Genomic DNA, 24,289 nt, shown 5'->3' with positions numbered 1-24,289 from the left:
AATGCGTTACCTTTTTTTCCCCATTTCTTTTTAGATGCTCTGACATCATTTCATTCATAAAATTCAGACCAAAAGTCAATTGGTACAGCAACAAATCCCATCCTAAAGCTATCACCGCTGTGGTGTTTTCAATAATTGATTATAGCACTGAATCTAAATTAGAGGAAACGACTCAAACAAGCAGATCTGGATTATTACCTTCCGCCTGCCACTGTTTTGTGCGGGGTGTTTCAGGTATCTCCTGTTGTCTGCAGACGAGAATAAGAGCTGAAGGCTGACCTCTGGTTGTCACCTTCCCACCGTCCTCCGGAGGGAACTGTAAAGACAGAGAGATGTAAGAATAAACAAATGATTCCCGCTCTTTGAAGATGTGAGGCAGCAGCGGCGTCTTTCATGTGTTCCTGCAGAGGCTCGCAGTCATATGGACAATATACATCTGGTGTCACATCCGATCAGGGGGAAATCTCTGTTTCATGTGCCGGGGTTCTTGGGTTTGCTGCAGTTTCTTAAACCAAACTTTGGTTGCAAACACTGTGTTGACGACATCGCTATAGGCTAAGCGTGTTAGCGACGTCTCTGTGAATATGTCAAAGCCTCGGTGACCCGCTAACATGGCTTTACACTTGTGCTAATGCTGCTCAGACAAATATGAAAAGCAGCAGCACATCTGATGGGCATGATTTAGACGTACATGACATGTGACTCAGATCTGAGGTTTTCCAAAGCCAGACTCTCTGGGCCTCGGGATGAATAGCTCAGTTACTGCTGCTCTTGCAAAGGTCAGCCCCGTTAGCGTTGTCCCAGCATGTTTTATCGTTGTTTCAGAAAACATCGCACCTCTGAGTCAGACGTGAGCAAAGAAAACTCTGTGAATATTTTCCTTCTGATAAACCACAGTTTTTTAAATCCCGGCCCGTCACTCGATCTCCTGCAGCTGCCTGCTCTCCTGCAGACTCATCACTCATCGCTTGTTCCACGTCATTCAGTCAGTGGGAAGAAAAAATGAGACAAAGCTGAAGTGGCGTTGGGGCTACGGAAGAGAAAATCATTGTTAGACATCAGGAAACAGAAGTTAGATGGTGTCTCATAAATTTGTACATTTTCAGGAAAAGCCACACTGACTCTTTGTCTGTGTCCTGTCTCGATGCTATGCAGCTCAGCTAAGCTAAACTGAGATACCATATAAGATGAGATGGGTATCAACTCTAATCAAGAAAATGAATAAGTGAATTCCCCCTTATGTCAAACCAGTGGCGTGCACAGAGGGGGGGCAGGGGGGGCGGTCGCCCCCCCTCGTGGCCCAATTGTTGAAAAACGCGTGCTAAAGTGCCCTCTAGGAGCCAAAACGCGCGTCAAAGTGCCCTCTTGGAAGCCAAAACACGTGCTAAAGTGTCCTCATGGGGGGCAAAACGTGTGTTAAAGTGCCCTCTAGGAGCTAAAACGTGTGCTCAAGTGCCCTCATGGGGGCCAAAACGTGTGCTAAAGTGCCCTCTAGGAGCCAAAACGTGTGCTAAAGTGCCCTCTAGGAGCCAAAACGTGTGCTAAAGTGCCCTCTAGGAGCCAAAACGTGTGCTAAAGTGCCCTCTAGGAGCTGAAACGCGTGCTGAAGTGCCCTCTTGGGAGCCAAAACGCGTGCTTAAGTGCCCTCTAGGAGCCAAAACGTGTGCTAAAGTGCCCTCATGGTAGCCAAAACGTGTGCTAAAGTGCCCTCTAGGAGCCAAAACACATGTTAAAGTGCCCTCTTGGAAGCCAAAACACATGTTAAAGTGCCCTCTTGGGGGCCAAAACACGTGTTAAAACAGGCCAAATCTACGTTTTTTTTTAGTCTTAAGGTATCGATATTAAAACAGGCCAAATCGATGTTAAAAAAGGCCAAAATTTTTTCCCCCCCGACCTGTGGTCGCCGGCCAAACGCACCATGTCACTACAGTCTCACTCTTGTCATTTTCTGAAACTTGGCAGCCCTGAAAGTGCCCTCTAGGAGCCACATCTAGGAGCCAAAACATGTGCTAAAGTGGCCTCTTGGGAGCTAAAACACATGTTAAAGTGCCTTCAGGGAAGCCAAAACGCGTGCTAAAGTGCCCTCTTCAGTGGCGAGGACGCGCTATTAGGTGCCCCTTTTTTTCCTTTTCGCCCCTGCCCTTCAAAAAGTCTGTGCACGCCACTGTGTCAAACTATCTCTACGTGTCAGCGAAAAAAGTTGAGGTTAGATAAGCAATATGTTATTCCCCAAGGCAATAATATAAAAAATATTAGGCTATAACTACCAAATATAAATAAAGACAAATTCTTACCATAGGTGAAATTAGTAAATTCCTAAAGTAGCCTACTGATTCCACCGTCACTGCTTCTGTTGACATTTTTTTCAATGTAAATGTTATACTAAATTATTAAAACTCACGTTTTTCAGTAAAAAGAAAAAAACCCAAAACAAAACAAAAGGACTTTCCATAATACAGTGTCTTTGGTGGACATCATGTAAATATAGGCTATGCTATATAAAACTTCAAAAAGTCCAGAGTTGTTACCTGTGGTGGTTGTTACTGATGATTCAGGGGAAGTGTTGTTTTATATGCCAGTGGCTCCCCCTTCTGGTCGGCTGCACGAATGCACGACTGATACGATGGTTAAACCACTAATGAGTCATGTGACAATGCAACTAAAACACCAGGGTCGTTTTTCTTCAGATTTTTAATGGATTTTTAACTCACTGTTGTTGTTGTTGTTGTTGTTGTTGCTGTTATTGTTAAGTTCGTGACTTAGTTTGTTCAAATACTGTAGGAGTGAAACTTACATGCAGATAAAGCTCAGAAAAGCCAATGGCCAGGAGCCAGGAGCCAGAAATGCAATTTTGTTAGATTTTTTTTTTATGTCATGATGATGTGACATTTGTTTTCTAATTTTAGATCTTTATTGGTTTGGTTATTACATTTAGAACATGAAAAACATGTATCTTACTAAGGCCTGGCTATATCCTCATCATATCGGACTAACATGATCAAACCTGTACAGTTTGCCTTAGCAGGTTAATGCACGCACACACACACACACACACACACCTGGGTTCATTATGCCTCTTTAGGTCAAATTCAGGCCCTGTCGAGGCCCATTTTCAAGTTTTTCCAGCACCTTACAGCTGAAATGAGGTAATCATTCAGAGTTAGTGCTAAATTAAAACACCAAACTCACAGCAGCAGGTAAGCCAAGTTTTCAAAGAGCTAATTTGTTATTAAATAAATGGGGTAATAACAGGTTCAAGCACTTTTCTAACCTTGAAAACATAGAGTTGAAGTATTCCCAGCACCCTTGGGAACACAGATTGTTGTCTAACTGTAACTTTATGCAAATGCAAGAGCCAGACATGAGACCTAACTGTTCTATTCATGTGACTTCTCTATTAAAACCCTCACTTTATATTTCTGAAATAACAAAGTAGGCTGCATATTTAAAGAAAACAAACAAACTGAGATCCATAATGCAGTTTTGTTTGTGTATTGTTGGACAATCATAGCACCTTACATATAAAACTTACAAAATTCATTACTGCAAAAATAATTTCAAGTAGTGGTTTCAAACTGAGTCATGGACAACATGCAAATGGTATTTATTCAAAGATAAAATATGCAAAGTCATTTCCCTGAACACATTGTTTTTTTTTTTTCTTGTTTTGATTTATAAAAGACTAACTTCTTTACTTGCAAAATGTAATGGACTTTAAGAAGGAACATTTCAGTACTGGAGGTAAACGTATGAAGCACTGATGTGGTTCAGGTCTGCCTGATTTCAAGTCTTCTACGACTCGTCTCCACATATTAGGGTACCAACTAAATCCAGTAAAGATATGAGGTTGACAGACGGCAGGACATTTGTTGCACAGCGACACGAAAAACTACATGACCGGCGTCACCTGATGACAGCAGCCGATAGTCACACACCGTCAAATACGTACATTTAAACATCGACACAAAACACTGTAGCAGACAGTCGCAATGAGTTTTTTTTTTTCAATCATTTTTCATTTTGATGTAAAAAATTCAACTTTTAATACATCACTATTCTTGTGCAGTTCAAAAGATTACAGTAAGTCAAAAGAAAATAAGCACCATCTCACATTTAGCTGTTGTTACCTAATTTGATGTTTCCAAAAAAAAAAAAAAAAAAACTCACTTCCTTAAAAACTTTTATTATAGTAAATATTGTAACTTCAAGAAAAATAACCACAAAACAAGTTGTTTTTATATAAAAAATGGTTTAACAATTTTCAGTATAAAACATTACAGAGTCCCAGGCCAATCAAACAAATTCACTGTCACCATTTGAAATAATCATGAACTCCCAGTCAAACTTTCTACAATAACATACGAAGGGTTTGTTGTCGTTAAGGGGTTTTCTGTACTTTTTTTTCTAGTTATGGGAAAAATATAACACAAAGGCTAACAATCACTCTTCGTTTGCTATAATATTAATAATAAAAAAGAACAAATGTGAACTCCTGGTCCGATCAAAGCCCAATCCCCAAAACTTCTGGTCAACATGGCATCTATGCAGTCTTCTGCTGGCCTTTCTTCCCGATGAGGGATTTGTGGATGTGGGGAATGACACCTGGAAGGAAAAACACCATGGTTCAAGCAGGAGTAGTACTGTGCTGTGTAGTGCAGAGTCGGAAACTGACGCAGAATAAACAAAACTATGCACATTAAATCTGGACATTAGACTAGATAACCATATGTTTAAAAAGAAAATATAAAACCCCATATGTTAAAACTCTCAACTCACCTCCTCCAGCGATTGTTGCCTTGATAAGGGAGTCCAACTCCTCATCACCACGGATGGCCAGCTGCAAGTGACGGGGAGTGATACGCTTCACCTTCAAGTCTTTGGAGGCGTTGCCCGCCAACTCTAGTACCTGGAAACAATGATCACAAACACACACATTAGCAGGGACAACAACATTTCACAAGAAAACAACAGAACATGCATCTTGTGACATCTACTGATACTATTTGTGCAGAAAACGTACTTCAGCGGTGAGGTACTCAAGGATAGCAGCACTGTAGACAGCTGCTGTGGCTCCTACACGACCATGGCTGGTTGTGCGAGTCTTCAAGTGCCTGTGGATACGACCCACTGGGAACTGCAGAGAAAACAGAGAGGGGGTTGAAGTAAAACAAAAAAGGGGGACAAACTGGACCACGGCAACATAACAATGTATATGCAGCAGAGCCACAAATCGAGCCAAGTGCAAACTGAAGGACTCACCTGCAGCCCAGCTCTCTGGGAGCGCGACACTGCTTTTGCCTTGGCTTTGCCACTGTCTTTTCCTGCCTTGCCACCGGCCTGTGTGGTAAATAAAACAGGAAACCATTGAGAGAGCATAGAATCAGATAAGTAACAGACACACAACTGATGCACAGATGTGTCGAGGTTGTGGTATGTGGGTTTTGCGCAGGAATAAGTGCAGTATAACAAAAACAAAGCCGCCATATTATAGCATCTAATACAGGCATGTCCAAACTACTCCACTAAGGGCCGGTGTGGCTGCAGGGTTTTGTTCCAACCTAACAGCAGCAGCACACCAGATTTGACTCATTTAATCAACTGATCTCAGTCTTCAGAGAGTTGATTGGTCAAACTGTGTGCTTCTGGTTGGTTGGAACAAAAACCAGCAGCCACACTTGGACATGCCTGATCTAATATTTCCACATTGGCAGACAGCACTGCAGATAAAAACTCAAAAAAATGGCGCATGAGATTTTAAGCATTTCAATAAATCAAGAAGTCAGCACTGATCGCACAGCTTTCGCGGTTTAGAGGGTAACGTTACAGATGCCCGGGTTAAACTGTTGTGCTTTCCCGCCAACCCCGAATAAAACATAACAAATCAAAGGCGGCAACGACAACGGCTGCCAGGAGTTACGAGCAAACTCTTTGTTGGACAAATAACCGCTTTTAGTTGAGCAGCAATTAACTTACAACGACAGACCCTGACTTAATAAAATATAAGACTGCTGTCCCCGCGGCAAAGACAGAAAAACAGCCGCGGCGCTTTAAGTTTTCATTCACTGACTTAAATCGGAGGACGGGAAAAAGTTTGATTTGTGAATTCAAGGAAAGCACACACTCGAGTTTGCATTGTTCTTTTACTCGCTTTTACCAATTAATAATGACTTGTGATCTATTAAAAACCAGCCGTTAAGCCACTGAAATAGCTAAACTTAGCTTGCTAGTGGTTGCTAATCCACATTTCAGAGGCTACACCGGGGTCAAATAACACTTTCTTTCATATCAATCAAAGTTTAAACTTCCAACGAAGCACTCCGCACCTGTAAACCAGTCACTGTCCCGAGAAGAAAACACACACACTAACAAACACGGTACATATCTGGTCATTTTCAACAGAAAAAGCAACATTAAGTCGGACTTCACGGAGCTAATGTTAATGCTAACATGTTAGCTGACAGTTAGCGCTTTTTAACCACATTTCCTCAGTTCAAATTCAAAACAGCACTTTCTACAGTTGCGTAATAATTACAGCTCAAAATGCATCGACGCGCCCCAATCGTGCATTTACTATCAACCGAAGAGCACGTACCATTTTTCCTTGTCGTTATTTGATTGTTGAAGTGAGTAAGATGCCCAAACAATTTCGGCTCCCGAAAGCAAAGAAACAATAAACCCTTTCGCAAATCTTTTGCATGATGACCCCTCGTGGGAGTCCGAGCGGCCAATCACAGCGCGCGTTGTTACTTCGAATCTCCGTGTCGACCAATCGCCAAGCGGCTTGCAGAGCTGTCACCCATCCCCCACCCTGAGATCGCCGTCGTGCCTGCCTTTGCGCACGAAACCAACAAGTAGGCGGGACTGCGTGTGTGTGTGGTTAGTGAGTGTGTGCGGTTAGTGTGTATGTGTGTGTGTAGTAGTAGTAGTAGTGTCCTTCCAGGGGCATCCTTCCCCAAAAAAATGTAGAAAAGACATATCAGGAGATAACTTTGGGATTAACTCTTTATTTTCAGTACAAGGTCATTCAAAAACATCTCCAAGATACTAATCATTTTTAAACTGACCGTATTTACACACCGCTTAGTCCAAAATTAAGTTCAGCAAAGGACGAAGCCCCCGGTGGATATATATTTATAAACGTTATTCAACGGTTACCAACCAAAACACGGTGAGAGCCGTTATGGATTCTAAATTCTATATATACTCGAACGTCATCCAGTGGGCGGTTACGTTTTGTTGACAGACAGGAGAATCGGCGAATCAGAGCACGGGCCTTCCATCTGATGTTGTGATTGACAGCAGCGGCGGCCAATCACAACCCGAGAATCTGCATCCGGTTTCCTCCGGCGAGCAAGGCGAAGGGGAGGGGAGGAGGAAGAGGAGAAGGGAGGAGGGGGGAGTGGGGGTCAAAGATACGCAGAGAAACGGGCTGCTGCTGGTGGCGAAGATGGCGGATGGGGACAGTGGCAGTGAGCGCGGTGGCGGTGGCGGCGGCAGCGGCGGCGGCGGCGGAGGGGGAGGAGGAGGCGGTGGCGGCGGCGGCGGGTTCCAGCATTACCAGCAGCGGGAACCGGAGACCCAGGAGCTGGCGTCGAAGCGGTTGGACATCCAGAACAAACGCTTCTACCTTGACGTGAAGCAGAACGCCAAAGGCCGGTTCATCAAAATCGCCGAGGTGGGCGCCGGGGGCTCCAAGAGTCGGCTGACCCTCTCCATGTCAGTGGCGGCGGAGTTCCGCGACTACCTCGGGGATTTCATAGAGCACTACGCCCAGCTGGGGCCTAGCACCCCGGAGCAGATCGCTCAGTCATCCGGCGGGGATGACACCGGGCCTAGACGGGCCTTGAAGAGCGAGTTCCTGGTGCGAGAGAACCGAAAATACTACCTCGACCTCAAGGAGAACCAGCGCGGACGGTTCCTCCGGATTCGGCAGACCGTCAACCGAGGCCCCGGCTTCGGAGTCGGAGTAGGCGGCATGCCCGGAGCTGGCCTGCAGGCCGGACAGACCATCGCGCTGCCGGCCCAGGGCTTGATAGAGTTCCGCGACGCCTTGGCCAAGTTGATAGACGACTACGGAGGAGACGAGGACGACCTGGCCGGCGGCGGCGGAGGAGGAGGGGCCGGGGGCTACAGCGAGCTCCCGGAGGGCACCTCCATCATGGTGGACTCCAAGCGGTTCTTCTTTGACGTGGGATCCAACAAGTACGGAGTTTTCTTGCGGGTGAGCGAAGTGAAGCCCAGTTACAGAAACTCTATAACAATCCCCTTCAAGGCTTGGAGCAAGTTTGGAGGCGCGTTCAGCCGCTACGCCGAGGAGATGAAGGAGATCCAGGAGCGGCACCGGGATAAGATGTACGAGAGGAGGACCGGAGAGGAGTCGGAGGGCGACGACGTGGACGACGATTGATGGAGAGAAGAGGAGAGAGGTGGCTGCTTGTGGTGATGATGGTGATGATGATGATGAAGATGATGAAGAAGAAGCTGACAACATACATGATGCAAAGTCTGGAGATAAACAAAGAAACAAGAGGGAGAGGAACGACTATTCTGTGCATGACGAATCGACCTTTAAAATGCTAAAAACAAACGGAGTAAATTACAAAAAAAAAAAAAAAAAGTATATTTGACTGAGAAGTTACTGTCTATATAAGAGAAACATGTCCTAAAAGTTTAGGTGGATGTTATAGCTAACTAATTGAGTGCGGACTGCAGTAATCAGCTCCTGTATGAGATTCCCCATTGATACAAAAAAATACATATATATAAATATATATTTAATATATATATATCTAACTAAATATATATATATATATATATACATATATATTGATCGTCCATTTGATAACCTCACACATGTAGCCCAGCAAATTCAGTTTGACACAGCAGTAGGTTACCAGTCTCACTTCCTGGTTGTTGTCCAATGGTAAGAGCTCACCTGGTGCTGACCTGTAAGTCTGTGTGATGATGATGATGATGATAATGATATTAAGGAAGTGTGAAAACGTGTGACATACTCAAACCAGCAGGTGCGGAGTGGGAGTGAAACGGAGTGCCTGCATCACTCACCATGGCTGTGTGTGTTTTTTGTCTGAAGTGACCTGTAATAACAACAACAGCAACAGCAACAACAACAACAACAACAATGCACGGCGTCGCCCCAGACAGACAGACCCACAACGCCACCAAACAAAGTCCACGGTCTCAGCTTAAAGGGAGCATCCGCGGCACCGCAGGACTTCCTCTCAGCCCAGCAGGGAGGGGAGGGGGGAGGAGAAGCCCCCATAAGGTGATCTGTTACAAGCACACGACTCATTTGGATTCCCTGGACAATCCAAATGAGTCCAAACGACCTCCCCCCTCCTCCTCCTCCTCCTCCTCCTCCTCCTCCATCCCCTCTCCTCCTCTCCCTCCTGGGCGTCCCCTCAGGTGCCGCTCACCTCCTGCCCCGATAGCTGCAGTAGTCGTGGCGAGGCCCTGCTCACACGTTGGGCTTGTTGGCTGGCAAGTCCCATCTGCATTTTTCTGGGTGGGTGGGGGTAAATTATCAGCATTACCTGTGCCTGCACCACGTCATCCTCAAGAGGTTTTTTCCGGATGCAGATCTGGTCGGTCGGCCAGCCGCCACCGCTGCAGCAGCAGCAGCAGCAGCAGCTGAGACGTCGTCTGTGGCAACTGATGACGTTTCTCACGACGCAGGGGGGTATATGCCACGTTTGACCCCTGTGACCTTTTTTGGGGGGGCCGTAACAGGGATGCGGTGAGCTCAGGCCTCCAGCACCGGTCACGATTTATTCAAGTTAAATGCTAAATATTGCCAGGCTTGAGCTACGGTCTCAAGGGAACTGACCTTGTTGACTCATTTTAGGTGCGCCATTTGGATCCTTTAATCCTGAACTCAGACCATAAACGACTGAAATAACATTCAGTCTGATTGTAAGAAAAAAATTAGGTGCTTTTGGAAAACGAAAACCCACAGTGGGGTGCTATACCTAAAAGAAAAAAAAAAGAAAAAAATATATACTGGAAGAGATTTACTTACTAAAAAAGATCAAGTATAGATAGAATTATTTTTCAAAAGAGATATATTGAAATATGTCTTAGAAATATGAGACATTTATTAGATAATGCTGCCTAAAGTGGCTTATTTAAAACACTAAACTTTGGATGCAACTGTCCAGGGTGATATTTCATACCTGCTTTTTTTTTTTTTTTTTTCCTAACATTTCTTTTATTCCTTAGAGGAAGTTAAAAAACAAACAAAAAAAGAGAGAGTACAACAAATTGATAACACAGTATGTTATAGCAATTTCTAGAAACAACTTCATTGAAGTAGTTTGTCAGCAAACACTCAGCACTCCAGTTCACTTTACAGAGCATCCAGTTGTCCCCTCGTTTTAATCCACCCGTTTTTACCATGTTTTGTCATAAATTGGCTTTCCATCAGTTGCCATACGACGCAAACATAAACATCTGCAATCATCAACATTTTGTCTTTAACGCTCCTTTTTAAAATATGATCTTTTTTTTTTTTTTGCATGCCTGCTCTTACGCGGAGCTGCCTTGTGTTCTTTTCTTTTGCGTACTCTGATTGCTGTATGATGGTATTTATCCATTTTTTGAGAGCGGTTTCAAGTTTTATTTCTATATTGCAATGGAGAAAAAAAAGTTTAAAGTTTACTTCTCAGCCTAATAATAAATAATAAAAAATAAAAAAAAGCCACAAAATTCCCATGCTTTGGGAAATGTCACTTTCATTGTCCCACTTCCTTTTGGTGTGTAAACCTCTCGTTGAATTTTACTTTACCCACTTCAACACAGCAGAGAAATGCCATATGAAAAAAAAAAAAATCCAACATCTGGGAGCAATAGTTTTTTCTTTTCTATTGATATGAATATACTATATATAATATTACACATGAGATTGAACTACATCCTTCTTCCTGTACTGTGTTACGTGAAATGGCAGCTGTTTCAGTCATGTGTGTTCTGCTGTAATATTCTACCAAGTTCCTTTCAACGAGAAATAAAAAAAGGTTTTTGCTCAGGAGAAGTGTGCTCTTTTTCTACGCCCTGCAGGTCACTGAGTGTATATATAGGTATAAATATATACAGTATATTTATCCTGTTGTCTTTTTTTTTTAAATGTATCACTTTATGTCATAATGACTCATTGATTTGCAGATTTGTGCAATTAATTGACTCATTGATGACCCAGAAAATGCAATGACGACCTCAAGGTGACCTTCATATTTGTTACAGAAATCCACTGATAGTCAATGTGCTGTCATATTACACCAACATCTACGACTTAAGAGGTGTAAAAGGAGCTAAAATAATATGTTCTTTCAGTCAAAAACTTACAATTAATTGACACAGTTCCAGCTACAGCAGGTAGATATTAGGAACGGTGTGATGGAGTAACTGATTTAGTAGCTTTATTTCGCCTCTGGGCAAAACATGTTCCCGGATCCATAAGACTTTTATCATAGTAACTTTATGATTATCCATATAAGTAAGAGATTTAATTCCCTGCAAATCACAAGAGGCAAGGGGAGGAGCAGTGTCAGCGTTTATCATTAGTTAAAGCAGAGATGTTTTATATTTCCTAGAAGGACTTTGGTTAAAGTATCAGCAAAATATTCTTCAAGTATTAAAAAGCAAAACTATTAGATTAACGCTATGTAGATTAAAATTGGGGTTCGAGAGGTGACAGATGGGAGAGGAATATTTTTTTTATATATTTTTTTTTCTGACTTCACTCTCATCTTTGCTTCTTTCATGAAAGAGCCCAAAGACACTAATTGAACTAACTAGAATTGACAAATGTGCTGTTTTGTTTCACACAAGTGAAGCATGTTCTCTGGTGTAAAATCTTAAACTAAACCGTAACTTGAAGAGAAATGTGGTTGAGCTATATAAAAAAGTACCACCACTTATTTTTTATGGACGTGATTCCTTGCAAAAACACTTTAACACCAGCGGAGTTTGCAGTTTCACTCTTTTTTTCTTCAGTTTTCACACCATTTTAGCCTGAAAGTGGAAAAATCTGCTTTTCAGATTGAGTGTGAGCCAAACTGTCACATACCGTACGTACTTCGGTGAGTAAACTGCAGGTTTATTCTGAGCACATGTCTGATTGATCGTGTGTCAGTCCAATGACTACAGCTTTATCAAAGACATGCAAGTCTAAATATTTTATCAGTTGATATGCTTTATGCATAAAGTATTGACCTGAAATGTGACCAGTAATAAATCCTGTGTAGAAAAGATCAATTGCACTTCAGTTACATCCCACTGCCATATCTTATTTTATTTAATACAGAGGAGTGACAGGTTGTATTAAAGCAATCTGGACATGTAACATCTAATAGAACATTTCAAAGTTCATTTTGAGCAAACAGACATGATCAAAGATAAAAATCAAACGTTTTTTTGGTGTTGGGGTCACAGCATCAACATGCCGCTGGTCCAACCCATGATGAGTTCACACCTGTAACGTTTCATTAGTGTCTCTCAGTTGTGAGTTTTTAACAGCTGCCAAAGTCAAAACGGTCTCTGTGGTAGTCGTCTCCACAGCCACACTTTGCCATGATAACACACAGATTCACACAGACACACAAGGTGAAAACAAAACCAATACCAACTGTTTCAACCGTTATAAAACAAAAAGAAAAAAAAAGGAGGGAGGGAAGTATTAGATATTAGAGATAATAGCAAAATAGCCTAGTCAAAGTCAAAACTCTCATTGTACATTACGGTCCATACCATAGTTTTGAATTATTAAGATGTATCTATAACACAAAACTATAACTATAACTAGATTCATTGATGAAGCCTGATCATTGAGACAGAAAACATTATATCCCACATTATTTTGTTTTTTCTCCTTTCTTTTCTTCAAGATGACACAAGCCATTCATGAATGTATGGTTTTTTTTTATGTTTAGTGTTTTATATGCCTGTGTGGGCTGGGCACAAAAATGTGCATGACACTTCAATAAATACAAATCTAAATCAATATAACTATAACTATATAACTACGTATATACTATACAACTATAACACACAAAAAGAAGCCAAAACTATGACATGTTTGGTATGAAAAACCAAGGCAACAAGTGACTGACGCTGTTGAATAAATGTAGTTTAGTGAAACAGAAAAACTTACAAGGAGTAAAAAACATCACAACACAGAAAGTGCTGCTCAGTGTAAGTTTGAATTATATTATATATATTTACTTATAAACCTAACCTCCTATAATTTCTAATCTGATTTCATATATTTGTGCTTCTCATCAAGAAAACCCTGAATCAAGGCCTATGTCTTCTTCGGTAAAACTTTATAATAAGTACACATTAAGCATTAGCGCTCATTAATAATGAGTAAACCAATTTTAACTGTGTTTATAAACTGCATCTCTTGTCAAAGTATGCAACACTTTCGCCCATCTGGGACTCTAACAGCCCTGACGGGTCATAGTAGCTACATAGAAACCACCAGTGCTACACACACTGAAGTAAATACCTCAGGAGTGACCAGGGGCTGCTGGTGTATCCTTCGAGGTTTGCCTGAAACCTAAAAATACCTCTCCGACATGGTGTAGGTCAACAGGGCAGGGCGGGTTGCAGTGTGTACCGTTTTATTTTAGAGGTATGGAAAGTTACCCAGCTGTTTGCAGTCTGTCAAACCCCAGACAGAGGAAAGATGATTCAAGATAAAATATGTCAGGGTAGTGAGTCTGCTGCTGCAACACCCTGCCTGCTAACCACAGAGGAAGATTATCATGTGATGACACAAATTATTTCTTGATTCTCTGACTTTAAATGGAACCTGCCCTGTCCCAATACAGTAAGTTTCCCTCATACCTTCCACAGTAACTTTCCGTCTAACATGTAGGGTTGGATTTTTTTTTTTCTTTTTCTTTTTACTCCCAAAATACAAATAATACATGAATAATGATGATTTGTGTAGCACCTTTCAACACAAAAAACAAAGTGCTTCACATGAGTCAAATGCAAATTGCAAAACATCAAAACAAATCAAGATGAAATCCAAAGCATTTATGTTTGAACCGTCACCTGCAAGGCATAAAAAAAAATAACAGGATACAAGAAATAAATAGTTTGATGGTGGGTCCCCGTCCGCCTCGACCACCCCCCCTCATGTTCAGACGAAAACCTGCACCTGTGGCTGCAGGGAAGTAACTGTGTCCCTGTGTTAGCTGGAAATGTGCCGACATTTTACTACGTATCGACCTATAAACATGACAGGTACTATAACTTCTCCTATTTTATATGATTAGAATTCTATTTTACTTTATTATCATGACGAAGTGTTATATCATCATTCATTACCCTGTGGGACTCCTCTGTCTCCTCTGTGTAGTGACCTGCACATTCACCACGCTATGAGACAATAACAGAACGTTACGAGACAGAGTTGTTTTAGAGGTAAATACAGAGACTGCTTGCTGAAAAACTGTCCCCGACGGAAACGTGCATCAACGGTTTTGCATGAATTTACCTCTAAAACAATTCCGTCTCGTAACGTTTCATTATTATCTCATAGCGTGGTGAATGTGCAGGTCACAACTTGTCCACCAGAGCGTTTTGGAGTTGTTGGATTGTGTATTTGATGAGTTTGATGAGGGAAACCAAGAAATCCCACGAGCCTCCGTAGCGTAGCTCTGAGCAGCTCACGGCTCTGCTCCGCCGTTCTAAAAATAGCTTGCACCGACAATTAAAGGTAATGAACCTACTGCTATGACTATAGGGATTATGGCAATGGGCCAATTTGCCAAAATGTTGAACTATCCCTTTAATGTTTTACCTCTTTGCTCATGCGTGACCATTAGGATCATGTGTAAACACTGGTACTTTCCTACAACACCACACACTCTGGTATAGTGGTGTGAACTGCAAGGTGCAGACCTTCACATGGTAGCCTATGTGTAATTTATTTCCTATTAAGCAATTCATTTTGCAGTGAACATGTACACGAACAATATGAACAAAAACCTGATGAGTTTGAGGCAACACCTCATTAGTCAGACAACTACTGACGAATTCTACCTCTTGGTCGTCAGATTAAGTGATGCAACATTGCTGTCAAGATCGTAGAGTCGTGCCTAGAGAAACGCTGACTTTGCCTCATGAGCTGACGTGTTGTGTTTGTAAGCTGAAAACACTTACGATAGGAATACGTCTGAATTGGTTTCATAGAACAGGAAGGAAAATACTCAACGTGACTGACTACACGTCCGTGCTGATTCAGATTTTTGCAATCTCGCTTTACAACAAACAAGATGACATTAAAATGATGAACCAGTGATGCTGCTGGACTTTCAATACACCGCTTTCACAACCTTCAAACCCTGACCAGATGATGAAAAACGGTTCTCTTGAAGTTGCATGTTTTCAAAAGTCTTTTTCTAAAATGTGCGTTTCACCACAGTGGCATTGGTGCATTTGTGCACACTTCCTTGTGAATTATACCAAATTCTGTGCTTGTGTACTCCACTTCCTCTATTTAACCTCACGATTCAGTGGCGCAAGCGTTATTCATTTCCCTCAAGTGCACATGCACGATTTCATTCACGTAAAACGAGGCCCCCACCGCCAACACCAACCCCCTTTGCTCCCTGCGTTACACGTATAGCCTCCGTGACCTCCGCTGAGTGCTGAGTGATGAACAGTGTGTGTAAAGGGGAAAAATGAAAAAGGACAGAGCATTAACGTGTGTGCGTGAGAGAGAGGGAGGACGGCTCAAGGGCATGTAATACCACGCTGAGCCGAGTGCCAGTGAAAGAAGGGATTACTGCACATGGCCCTGGTGTCCTGATGGCCTGCTCCACAGATATGAGCCACGCTAAGCTGCCCATCCATCATTCAGAGCAGGCGACACACACAGAAAGGCTGCAGACTTGGGATCCCTAATGTACCTGATGCCACTGAACGCCTCGCCTCTCACAACACATCGTCTGCAGTTTCAACCCATTTTCACACGCTCCCTTCGTCTATAAGTCGTCACGTTCCCCACACACACGGATCATCACACATGATGTCGGCTCAGTAAAGTATCGACAATTCTGAGGAAAACACACACATGAGCTGCTGATTATGTGCAAAACAAACAAACACAAGCCAATAAAGCTGTAAACTGTACTACAAATCAAACCTGTTTCTAATAGGTTTCTCAGACTGATGATGTTTGGTTTTTATTTTTACACAAAATAAAGATTGCATGCAAAATAATGTTACAATGTCCATGGAAATCTGACTATTGTTTTAAGACAAACTTGAAAATTTCTGCTGTAAAACATCTTTCGGCGTTAGTCCTCCACCTTCCTCAGAACTGTCACCAGGTGTCAAGTGGTGACGTGTCTTATCAGCTGATGTTACGGGAGCATGTAGGCTCCTTCATCCTGGTTCGTCCTGGGATAAGGGAGCCCACATGCTGTCACACACCTGGAGGCAGCGCCGTCCTCGGGGAGCGATCTGACAGAAGGAGGCGTGGCCGACCTGTCAAACGGCACATCAACACCTGGCATCTAGTGACAGTTCTGAGGAAGGTGGAGGACTAATGGTGAAACTAGTCACCAAGGTTGAAACTTTTTTTTTCCAAACAAAAAAGGAAGATTTTGGCAAACAGTCTTTCTTTTTTAACCTGATAAATAGTTCAGTAAGTGCAATCCGTTTTACAGCTGTTAAAAGTAGATCAACCAACACTGGATTCCCAGAGCCGTGCAACTGGATGCAACTGGATGTCTCGCCACTATAGTGTCACTGTGACCTTGACCAATGACCTTTGTTCACCAAAATCTGATCAGTTAAAACTAAAGACGCTATACCGATTGATCACATTCACAAGATCCGGACAGACAGACAACCTGCAAACAAACGGGCCCTGGCTGTTGTCAGCACAGAGGCATAAACACCACACCTCAGTTTGTTTGTGTTTGCTCTTGTGCTGTCTGTTTTTAGAGGCACTGTTTTGTTTATTATTAGTGTCCAACGCATTAATTACAACTGGAACAGTTGTGACATCTCCAAAATATCAGCCATGGTATTGAATTATACAGACGTATGGCAGATAATGGTATGGTAAAGCAGATAAACATGGACACATCACATCAGATAGACACTGCCAGTCCTTAAAGGGATAGTTCACCCTAGAATGATATTTCGCTCATTATCTACTCACCCTCATGTTGACTAAGGGCTGGAAGAATTTCCAGAGTCCTCCGTCCCTTCTCTGAGTTACAGGGGGTCTTGGCGTAGCAGTGCATGTCCATATAACGGTTGCAAAGGGACACCAGAGCTCTTCGTAAAAAAACACACACAAAAAAACATCCAAATACCTCCATGATGCTCGTATGTAATGTCCGTCTTGTGCTGAAGCCCCAAATTGCGTAATTGTCCCGAAAAAAATTAAATAAGTCTATATTTTAAGCTTGTTTGTAGCGGAAGCTTCTCGAAGCTCCTCTTCCTGGTCCGTCCAAATCTCGCGTGATTTGCGCCGGCGTCAGTGCGGTTACTGCGAATCACGCGAGATTTGGAGTGGTGTGTTTTTTTACGAAGAGCTCTGGTGTCCCTTTGCAACCGTTATATGGACATGCACTGCTACGCCAAGACCCCCTGTAACTCAGAGAAGGGACGGTGGACTCTGGAAATTCTTCCAGCCCTTAGTCAACATGAGGGTGAGTAGATAATGAGCGAAATATCATTCTAGGGTGAACTATCCCTTTAAAGCCAAAGTGGGTAACCTGCTATATTTCAAGTGCCCAGTAATTTCAACCTTTATATGACCAACTCTGCATTTACACAACTGTCAAAACTTACACAAACATTCAAATTGTAAACATGAAGCTCTTCTCTTTTCAATCTAGACGACAAGGGCACAGCACTAACCAGTTTAAATCAACGTTATTTACTGTATAATCAGTCTATCAGCAGCACCTTTGTCCATTTGAGTACAGTGAGACATTTCACAGTTTGCTCTTGACCATCACAGATATTTTGCGTGATGGACAACCAAACTGTGAAAAATGTATTGTGAGGCAGCTTTGGGATCACAAGGCAGCACATGATTAGATTCAAATCAGGGCTTGAAATCCATTTCACTGTATAGTGGTTTCACTGCTTCCTAAGCAAAGGGAGCGATACGAAGCACAAGCAAAACTACATTGTTTTGTGACCCAGCATTTACTGAACTGTTGAAGGGGAAAAGTTCATTAGATAAGATGTTTCTAGTGGAGCTGCTGCATCCTGTTGCACAGAGATGCACAGGCCACATGTTTTATAAACTACACGCAATATTGTGCCACTGACATTGCACAAAACAAATTTGACAATGGAATCAATTACTTTTCACCGAGCACTTTGCTCTCAGGGTCGAAGACTAAACATATGTGTAATCTCGATGGTGTAACAAAGTTCAGACAGAGTTTCGGTTGCACTAAATTCCCTGTTTCAGCTGATGATGATGTGAAACTCATGAAAGAACCAGGTGTTGTGAACAGTCAGTCATCAGTGTGACTCTGTCTTGCCAAGACACAGACGAGTCTCTACATGTAAAGTCAAGTTGATTTAAAATTTTTAAATGATTTGACAACTCTCCGGTTAAACCCAGGATTTTAAGAAGGTACAAAAAAAACTAGACACTGTCACTCAGACTAGTTTGGGTTTCATCTATCTCTATTTTAATCATTTGTGTGAAATTTGACAACCAATATACAATCAATTCATCCTTGGTCCCTAACAATTGTTCCTAATCAACACTTTAACATCAGTTTCTTTGCTGATGAAACTGTATTATATGTCCAGACAGGACCTGATGCATCCTCAGTCTGCCACTCCTCCATAGACTAAAATGCAGAAGAGACCAAGTACATCTCCACCTATAGCGCTGATACCTAAAGGAATAGTTTGCCAAAAAATGAAATTCACCCTCATGCTGATGAATACTCCGGAGTAGTTTTTTATTCTGCAAAGCGCTGACCCGGGAGGGAGAGTCAATAGCGTCCTACACACGCGTGAACGTGAGAGCAATAATTTTTGGTGAACTATTCCTTTAAAATAACATATTTTTCTTGCAAATTCTCAGACTGTGGCTTGACTTGCTCAATGTTTGATCCAAAACTTGATAAAGAGAGAAAACAATTGTTTAATCTAGACTACTGTGCAGTCATCATTGTCAACTGTGGAGATATTGTGTGTTGTGGTGCTGCTTTACCATCACTCCATCACTCATCGTCATATATCATACTCATCATTGTTCTCTGTACCACATGGTATAGGCACCTCACACTACTCATTTTTAAGTCTTTACTCTTATAAAGCTTCCATTGTTTTCCATTGCATTCCTTTGTATCTAGAGTGCAAGACCCAGTAACTATTTAACCCTCGATATCGCACCACTGTTGGTAAAACTGGTTTCAGTTACAATATCTACCATTAGATGTAATGAAATAGGAACTCCCCTTGTTCTAATCTTACACTTCCTTTTGATATTTTAAGATTCACCATCGGATATTTTATGTTTTTGATTCTTGTTCCTATTTTTTTTTTCTTAATTCCTTTTTACTTTCTCATAATGAGTAATGGTGCTGCTGCCTGTGTTTTGTTGATTGTTCCTTGTTCTCAGTTCTCTCTCTCCAGCTGTACAACCATCTCTGAAATGCACCAAGCAAATCAATGAACTGGGAAGTACTTCAGCGAGGAAGCATAAGGAGGACGACTGAGATTGGGGACTCTCTGAATTGGCGAAAGGGTTTTCCCTCCTGCTGGCTTTCATCCTGCTTACACTGCCAGATAAAATCCATCAGCGGCTTACTTGCAAAACCTAAAAAGAGAGGCAGAGAGAAAGAGGCAGAGCGAGCGGCAAGGAGCAGAGAAATAGGTCAAAGAGGACAGAGTTGCTCATGAGAGGAGGTTTGAGGAAGACGATAAAGAGGTAAGTATCAGGTAACCAAGGAGACTGGATACATCAAATCTGGACCCAAGCGACTGGGGATCCCACGCCTGCTGAGCAAATATCCTGTAGTGGTGAATGAGTGGCCTGTGAGCTATTTTTAGCCAGTGTTGCCATGTGTAAGGAATGTTCTCTGCTGCGCGCTCAGGCAAACTGTACATTTTCTACGCGCATGACACAGCGTCATCCTAATCCCGCGAATGAATGGAGGAAATGATCAGCTCGATTTCACAGAGCTGAACCGCTGAGGGATGCAGCACAGCGCGTGATGCACACACACACACACACACACACATATACAGACTCTTGAACATCACTATCGCCTCTTTCTGCCCCTGTATCCTTCCTCATTTTCCTGTATTGTAGCTCAACATTTCTCCAAAGACTGCCTCTGTTTTTCTTTTCTTGGTGCTCAACTGGCATTAAAGTTAGCCAAATAAATGCCAGGTTAAAAAAGAGGATTTTAGGCAACTGCCCCCAATAAGAGGTACAGAATCCAAAGATGTTGCAAAACCCACACACAAATAATGATTTCCAATTTTTTTTTTCTTTTTTTTTTTTTAAGTGCCTAAATCATAAAAATGACAACAATAACCCTGAATGACATAAGAACAAATTCATTACTGGTTGCAGAAATATTATTTTATCCTGTTATCAAGGGATCATGATTTGATTATCTCGGTATCTTGGAGTAACAATTGTTTCCTCATTACAGGATCGTTTTCTTGCTAGAGACAAAACAACCCATTATCACCAGGAAATGTCTTTGTTATCATGAGATATACAGATCATTTAACTGTGATCTCAGGACAACAGGATTCAAAAATATTATTGTGGTCATGGCTGCTGTCGACTTTAACGGCAAAACTAATAATAATATAACCTGGAAAAAAAAACGACATAAACATCAGTGAGGTTGGCTCAGATATACTGTAGGTTTGTTATTAGGTTTTTCTTTTTTGTTGCACTCCCAGTCCCTGTAATGACGATGCAATAATGCCACTTCCCCTGCTGCAAGGAATTACTCATTATTATGAGAGGCCGTTTAGGAAATAATTCATATCTGCTCTCACGCACACCACTATACTCATACACACACACACACACACACTACTATACTGTGTGTATGGGTATAATAGTGTGTGTAAGACAGTATAGTGTGTGTATGAGTAATTTTCAGTTTTTGAAATAGTTTATAATATTGGTGTTACTAAGCCAATGCAATAATAAATACAAAAAGGGGCAGGCACTATAAGTTTTTCTTCATCCTGCTCCTTTTCATTTATGGTGATTATGTGCACATCATGTAAATATGTGCAATCGTGTGAAGTATGTAAACCATGAATGGAATAAAAAGAAATGAAATGAAATAATAGTGTGTGATGCAGGTCTTTTTTTTCCTTTTTTTTTCTAATTGAACACTGGCCAGAGTGGCAATAGCACATTTAGGCCACATGTTGGCAGCAGAGATCAAATAAACCAACAGCTTGCACCACACAACCTGTTCACCTCACCTGCAGTGAAGCACTCACCGGCCGACCGTCAGCCACTCGGAGAAAGGTCTCTGACTGATTCAAGGACCTCGGGAGAGTTCAAGAGTCATAGGTCTTTACAGTGTCAGAGGAGGTTGTTAAGCAATGGGCGGAAAATCACAAAAATTGCTACACTGCAGTGTTTCTGACTAAAATGTCAGTCAAGTGCTGTCCCCTTCGATTGTCAGTGCACAGGATGTAACCAGCCACCGCTTTCAGATCTGAGGGCAAAATAGCTGCCTTTAATGTTTCACTGTTGTGGATATTGAGGAAGTTGTGTTTTGCGTTGCCCACACAGTGTCTCAGAATGAGAATTATCATGCTGGATTCGTATCTCCAGAAATATGTCTTCATTAATTGGCAACTCCCAGTGGCGGACTGGCACCAAAAAAAGGCCCTGGCGTTTTTGACAAAGAGAGGCCACACATTACACAAACAAATATATATACACTACTCACAAAACGTTAGGGATGTTTGGCTTTTGGATTAAATTTCAGAATGCACCTAAAATGCACAATAACCTTTACAGGTGAACTTAATTTAACCTTCTCTAAACTTTTGAATGCACATGTCCAATGTTTCAGTACGTATTGAATAACATGCTGTTCTCTAACAAGGTGATTAAAGGGACAACGAGGAGTTTTGGAAAAGCGAAGCGTTTTCACACTACATTTATGAGCCTCCGCGCGCACCGTAAAATTCTTTTGACCGGCGCAAGACGGACTCATGTTTTCATTCATCAATAATTAAAGTCAGAGGTTCAAAGAGGTTCACATACCGTCGTAGTTCCGACCATAAACGGCGATTCAGCTACGTTATTCTCATGACTCGTTGCGAAACTGAAAGTAAAGAAACGCTGGTCGGCTCGACCAGCATCTCCGCCACCACTAATAATAACAAAATAACGATAGAGACAGAACGATATATTTATCGAAAATGGGCCCATTAACAAGTGTGGGTAGCGGAGATTCATCCACATTAACGTGAGACTTTTTTATAACCGATTAGAAACTCCTCGTTGTCCCTTTAACCACAAAATCACAAGCACCGTCTGATTTAGTGGTTCAATTGTCATTCAACCACTTGGTTCAATGACAATTTGTATTGTAGCGTCCGACCGGACGTCAGAAGAATGACGAGGAGTTGGTCTCATCTTTCTTTATTATTAGAAACGCAACAGTTACTGTCGGCCGTAACTACGCCAAAAATAACAACAGCGCTGAGTTTGTCTTACAGCTCCCCTTCATCATTTTTTCATTTTTCATTTCTCCTTTATTTATTCAGGGAAGGTCAATTGAGAGCGAGCTCTCTTTTTCAATGACGCCCTGATTACAAAAACACAATTATACAGTATACAAGGTCATGATTCACAATTACATACAGGTTGAAAAACATTCGATAATAAGTTTTTAAAACTATCTAAGGAAATAAGATGATCCAGTTTCAGACAGTTTTGTAGATTATTCCACTTTTGGGGTGCATAAAACTGAAAGGCAGTCTTCCCCAATTCTGTCCTGATACTTGGAATTTGTAAAACCAAGGTGTCCTGTGAACGAGTGTGTAAGTTACAGACTCTAAGTGAGATTAAGCTAGTAAGATAAACAGGTAAAATTTCAAGTAAGGCTTTGTAAATAAAAACCATGCAATGTTGTTCCCTCCTTACACTTAAGGATGGCCAGCCAACCTTTGATCATCAGCTCACTCACTCTGCTATGCAAACACCGTTAATATAATCTACATCCATGGCAAACACCGTTAATATAATACATCCATGGCAAACACATACTCACTTCCTACACTCACCCCACCCCCTTGCTTACTCATTCAACCACATACCTGTCTATACCAAACACGTTCACTGACAGTCAGAAATCACAGAACTTTAGAATACAGAACACATAACAGTAACATTACTGCAGGGTCGCTACAGTATAAAGTCCTCTTCTCTCTCCACGATGTTCAAATTTTCATGAGACCAAGACAACACTTTGATCAAATTTTTTTTATTTATTTTTAATATATTTTTTATTAATTTTCAACAACATAATAAAACAAGGCAAAAGGGATGGCAAGTCTGCTGCATGGCACTGCAATGTACATATTCAACCATACATCTCACCAACGCACACACACACACACACACACACACACACACACTTCACAGCACACCCAAAGGCACACATGCATACACACACCCTGACACCACACCACTCACACTATATATACATACATACATACAAACACACTCACGTAGTTACAAAACAAAACAAAACAAAACAAAACAAGACAAAAAAAAAAAAAAAGAGGGGGGGGGGTGTTGTACGCTGATGTATTACATTGTAGCATATTCTGCTCATTTCTGCTTCTTGACATTGGTACCTTGATGTCTAAAAGTAATGTTAGTGACATGCTTTGGTCAGAAAAACCAAAAGATTGAGCACAGCTGGGTTCTCTACACACCAGTTTCACAGCGCTGCTCTAAACGGTCGGTTTAGAAGCTTCGCGCTGTTAGCTGAGGTAACCATGGTAACCATGGGAGCGAGGGCTTGAATATTCACATCACCCGGCTTGTGATGTAATAAGCCGGGTGAAATTAAAACGGCTTGTTAAGAGACACATTTTCTGACTATGGCAGTTTACAAAATGTTGACGTAGTTACACTTACATTTAAGGGGTGAGGAGGCACTCCGGATACGCAAATACACATACTAAAACAATGAAAAAGTGAGTTTTGCATAATATGCTCCCTTTAATATTAATAACAAAAGAAAAGCATGGGTTGCAG

General features: G+C 41.8%; 3 protein-coding genes across 4 annotated transcripts in view; 2 read left to right on the top strand and 1 right to left on the bottom strand.

Annotated features, from left to right (window-relative positions):
* LOC146981176 (nuclear factor 7, brain-like) overlaps positions 1 to 24,289 on the top strand; it is a 454,853-nt gene that overhangs the window by 233,428 nt on the left and 197,136 nt on the right. The gene's annotated exons all lie outside the window — the stretch shown is intronic.
* LOC146981188 (histone H2A.V) lies at positions 4,168 to 6,698 on the bottom strand. The gene is made up of 5 exons (XM_085786157.1): positions 6,593 to 6,698; positions 5,260 to 5,337; positions 5,021 to 5,134; positions 4,777 to 4,906; positions 4,168 to 4,602 (listed from the first exon to the last, which is right to left on the bottom strand). Exons 1-5 carry the CDS (start codon positions 6,593 to 6,595, stop codon positions 4,541 to 4,543), a joined length of 387 nt encoding a protein of 128 aa, XP_085642283.1. The 5' UTR covers positions 6,596 to 6,698; the 3' UTR covers positions 4,168 to 4,540.
* Positions 7,425 to 11,044, top strand: LOC146981187 (transcriptional regulator protein Pur-beta). Of its 2 annotated transcripts, none has more exons than XM_085786154.1 (2): positions 7,425 to 8,426; positions 8,479 to 11,044. In XM_085786154.1, exon 1 carries the CDS (start codon positions 7,448 to 7,450, stop codon positions 8,405 to 8,407), a length of 960 nt encoding a protein of 319 aa, XP_085642280.1. In that variant the 5' UTR covers positions 7,425 to 7,447; the 3' UTR covers positions 8,408 to 8,426; positions 8,479 to 11,044. The 2 variants fall into 2 exon arrangements, with proteins under 2 accessions (XP_085642280.1, XP_085642281.1); XM_085786155.1 differs by having other exon boundaries at positions 7,433 to 7,484; positions 7,515 to 11,044.

This window comes from Trachurus japonicus, chromosome 9 (assembly GCF_045865225.1).
Source record: "Trachurus japonicus isolate A0001 chromosome 9, Traja_1.0".
Lineage (NCBI taxonomy): Eukaryota > Metazoa > Chordata > Actinopteri > Carangiformes > Carangidae > Trachurus > Trachurus japonicus.
This window is presented reverse-complemented; position numbering and strand designations above follow the sequence as displayed.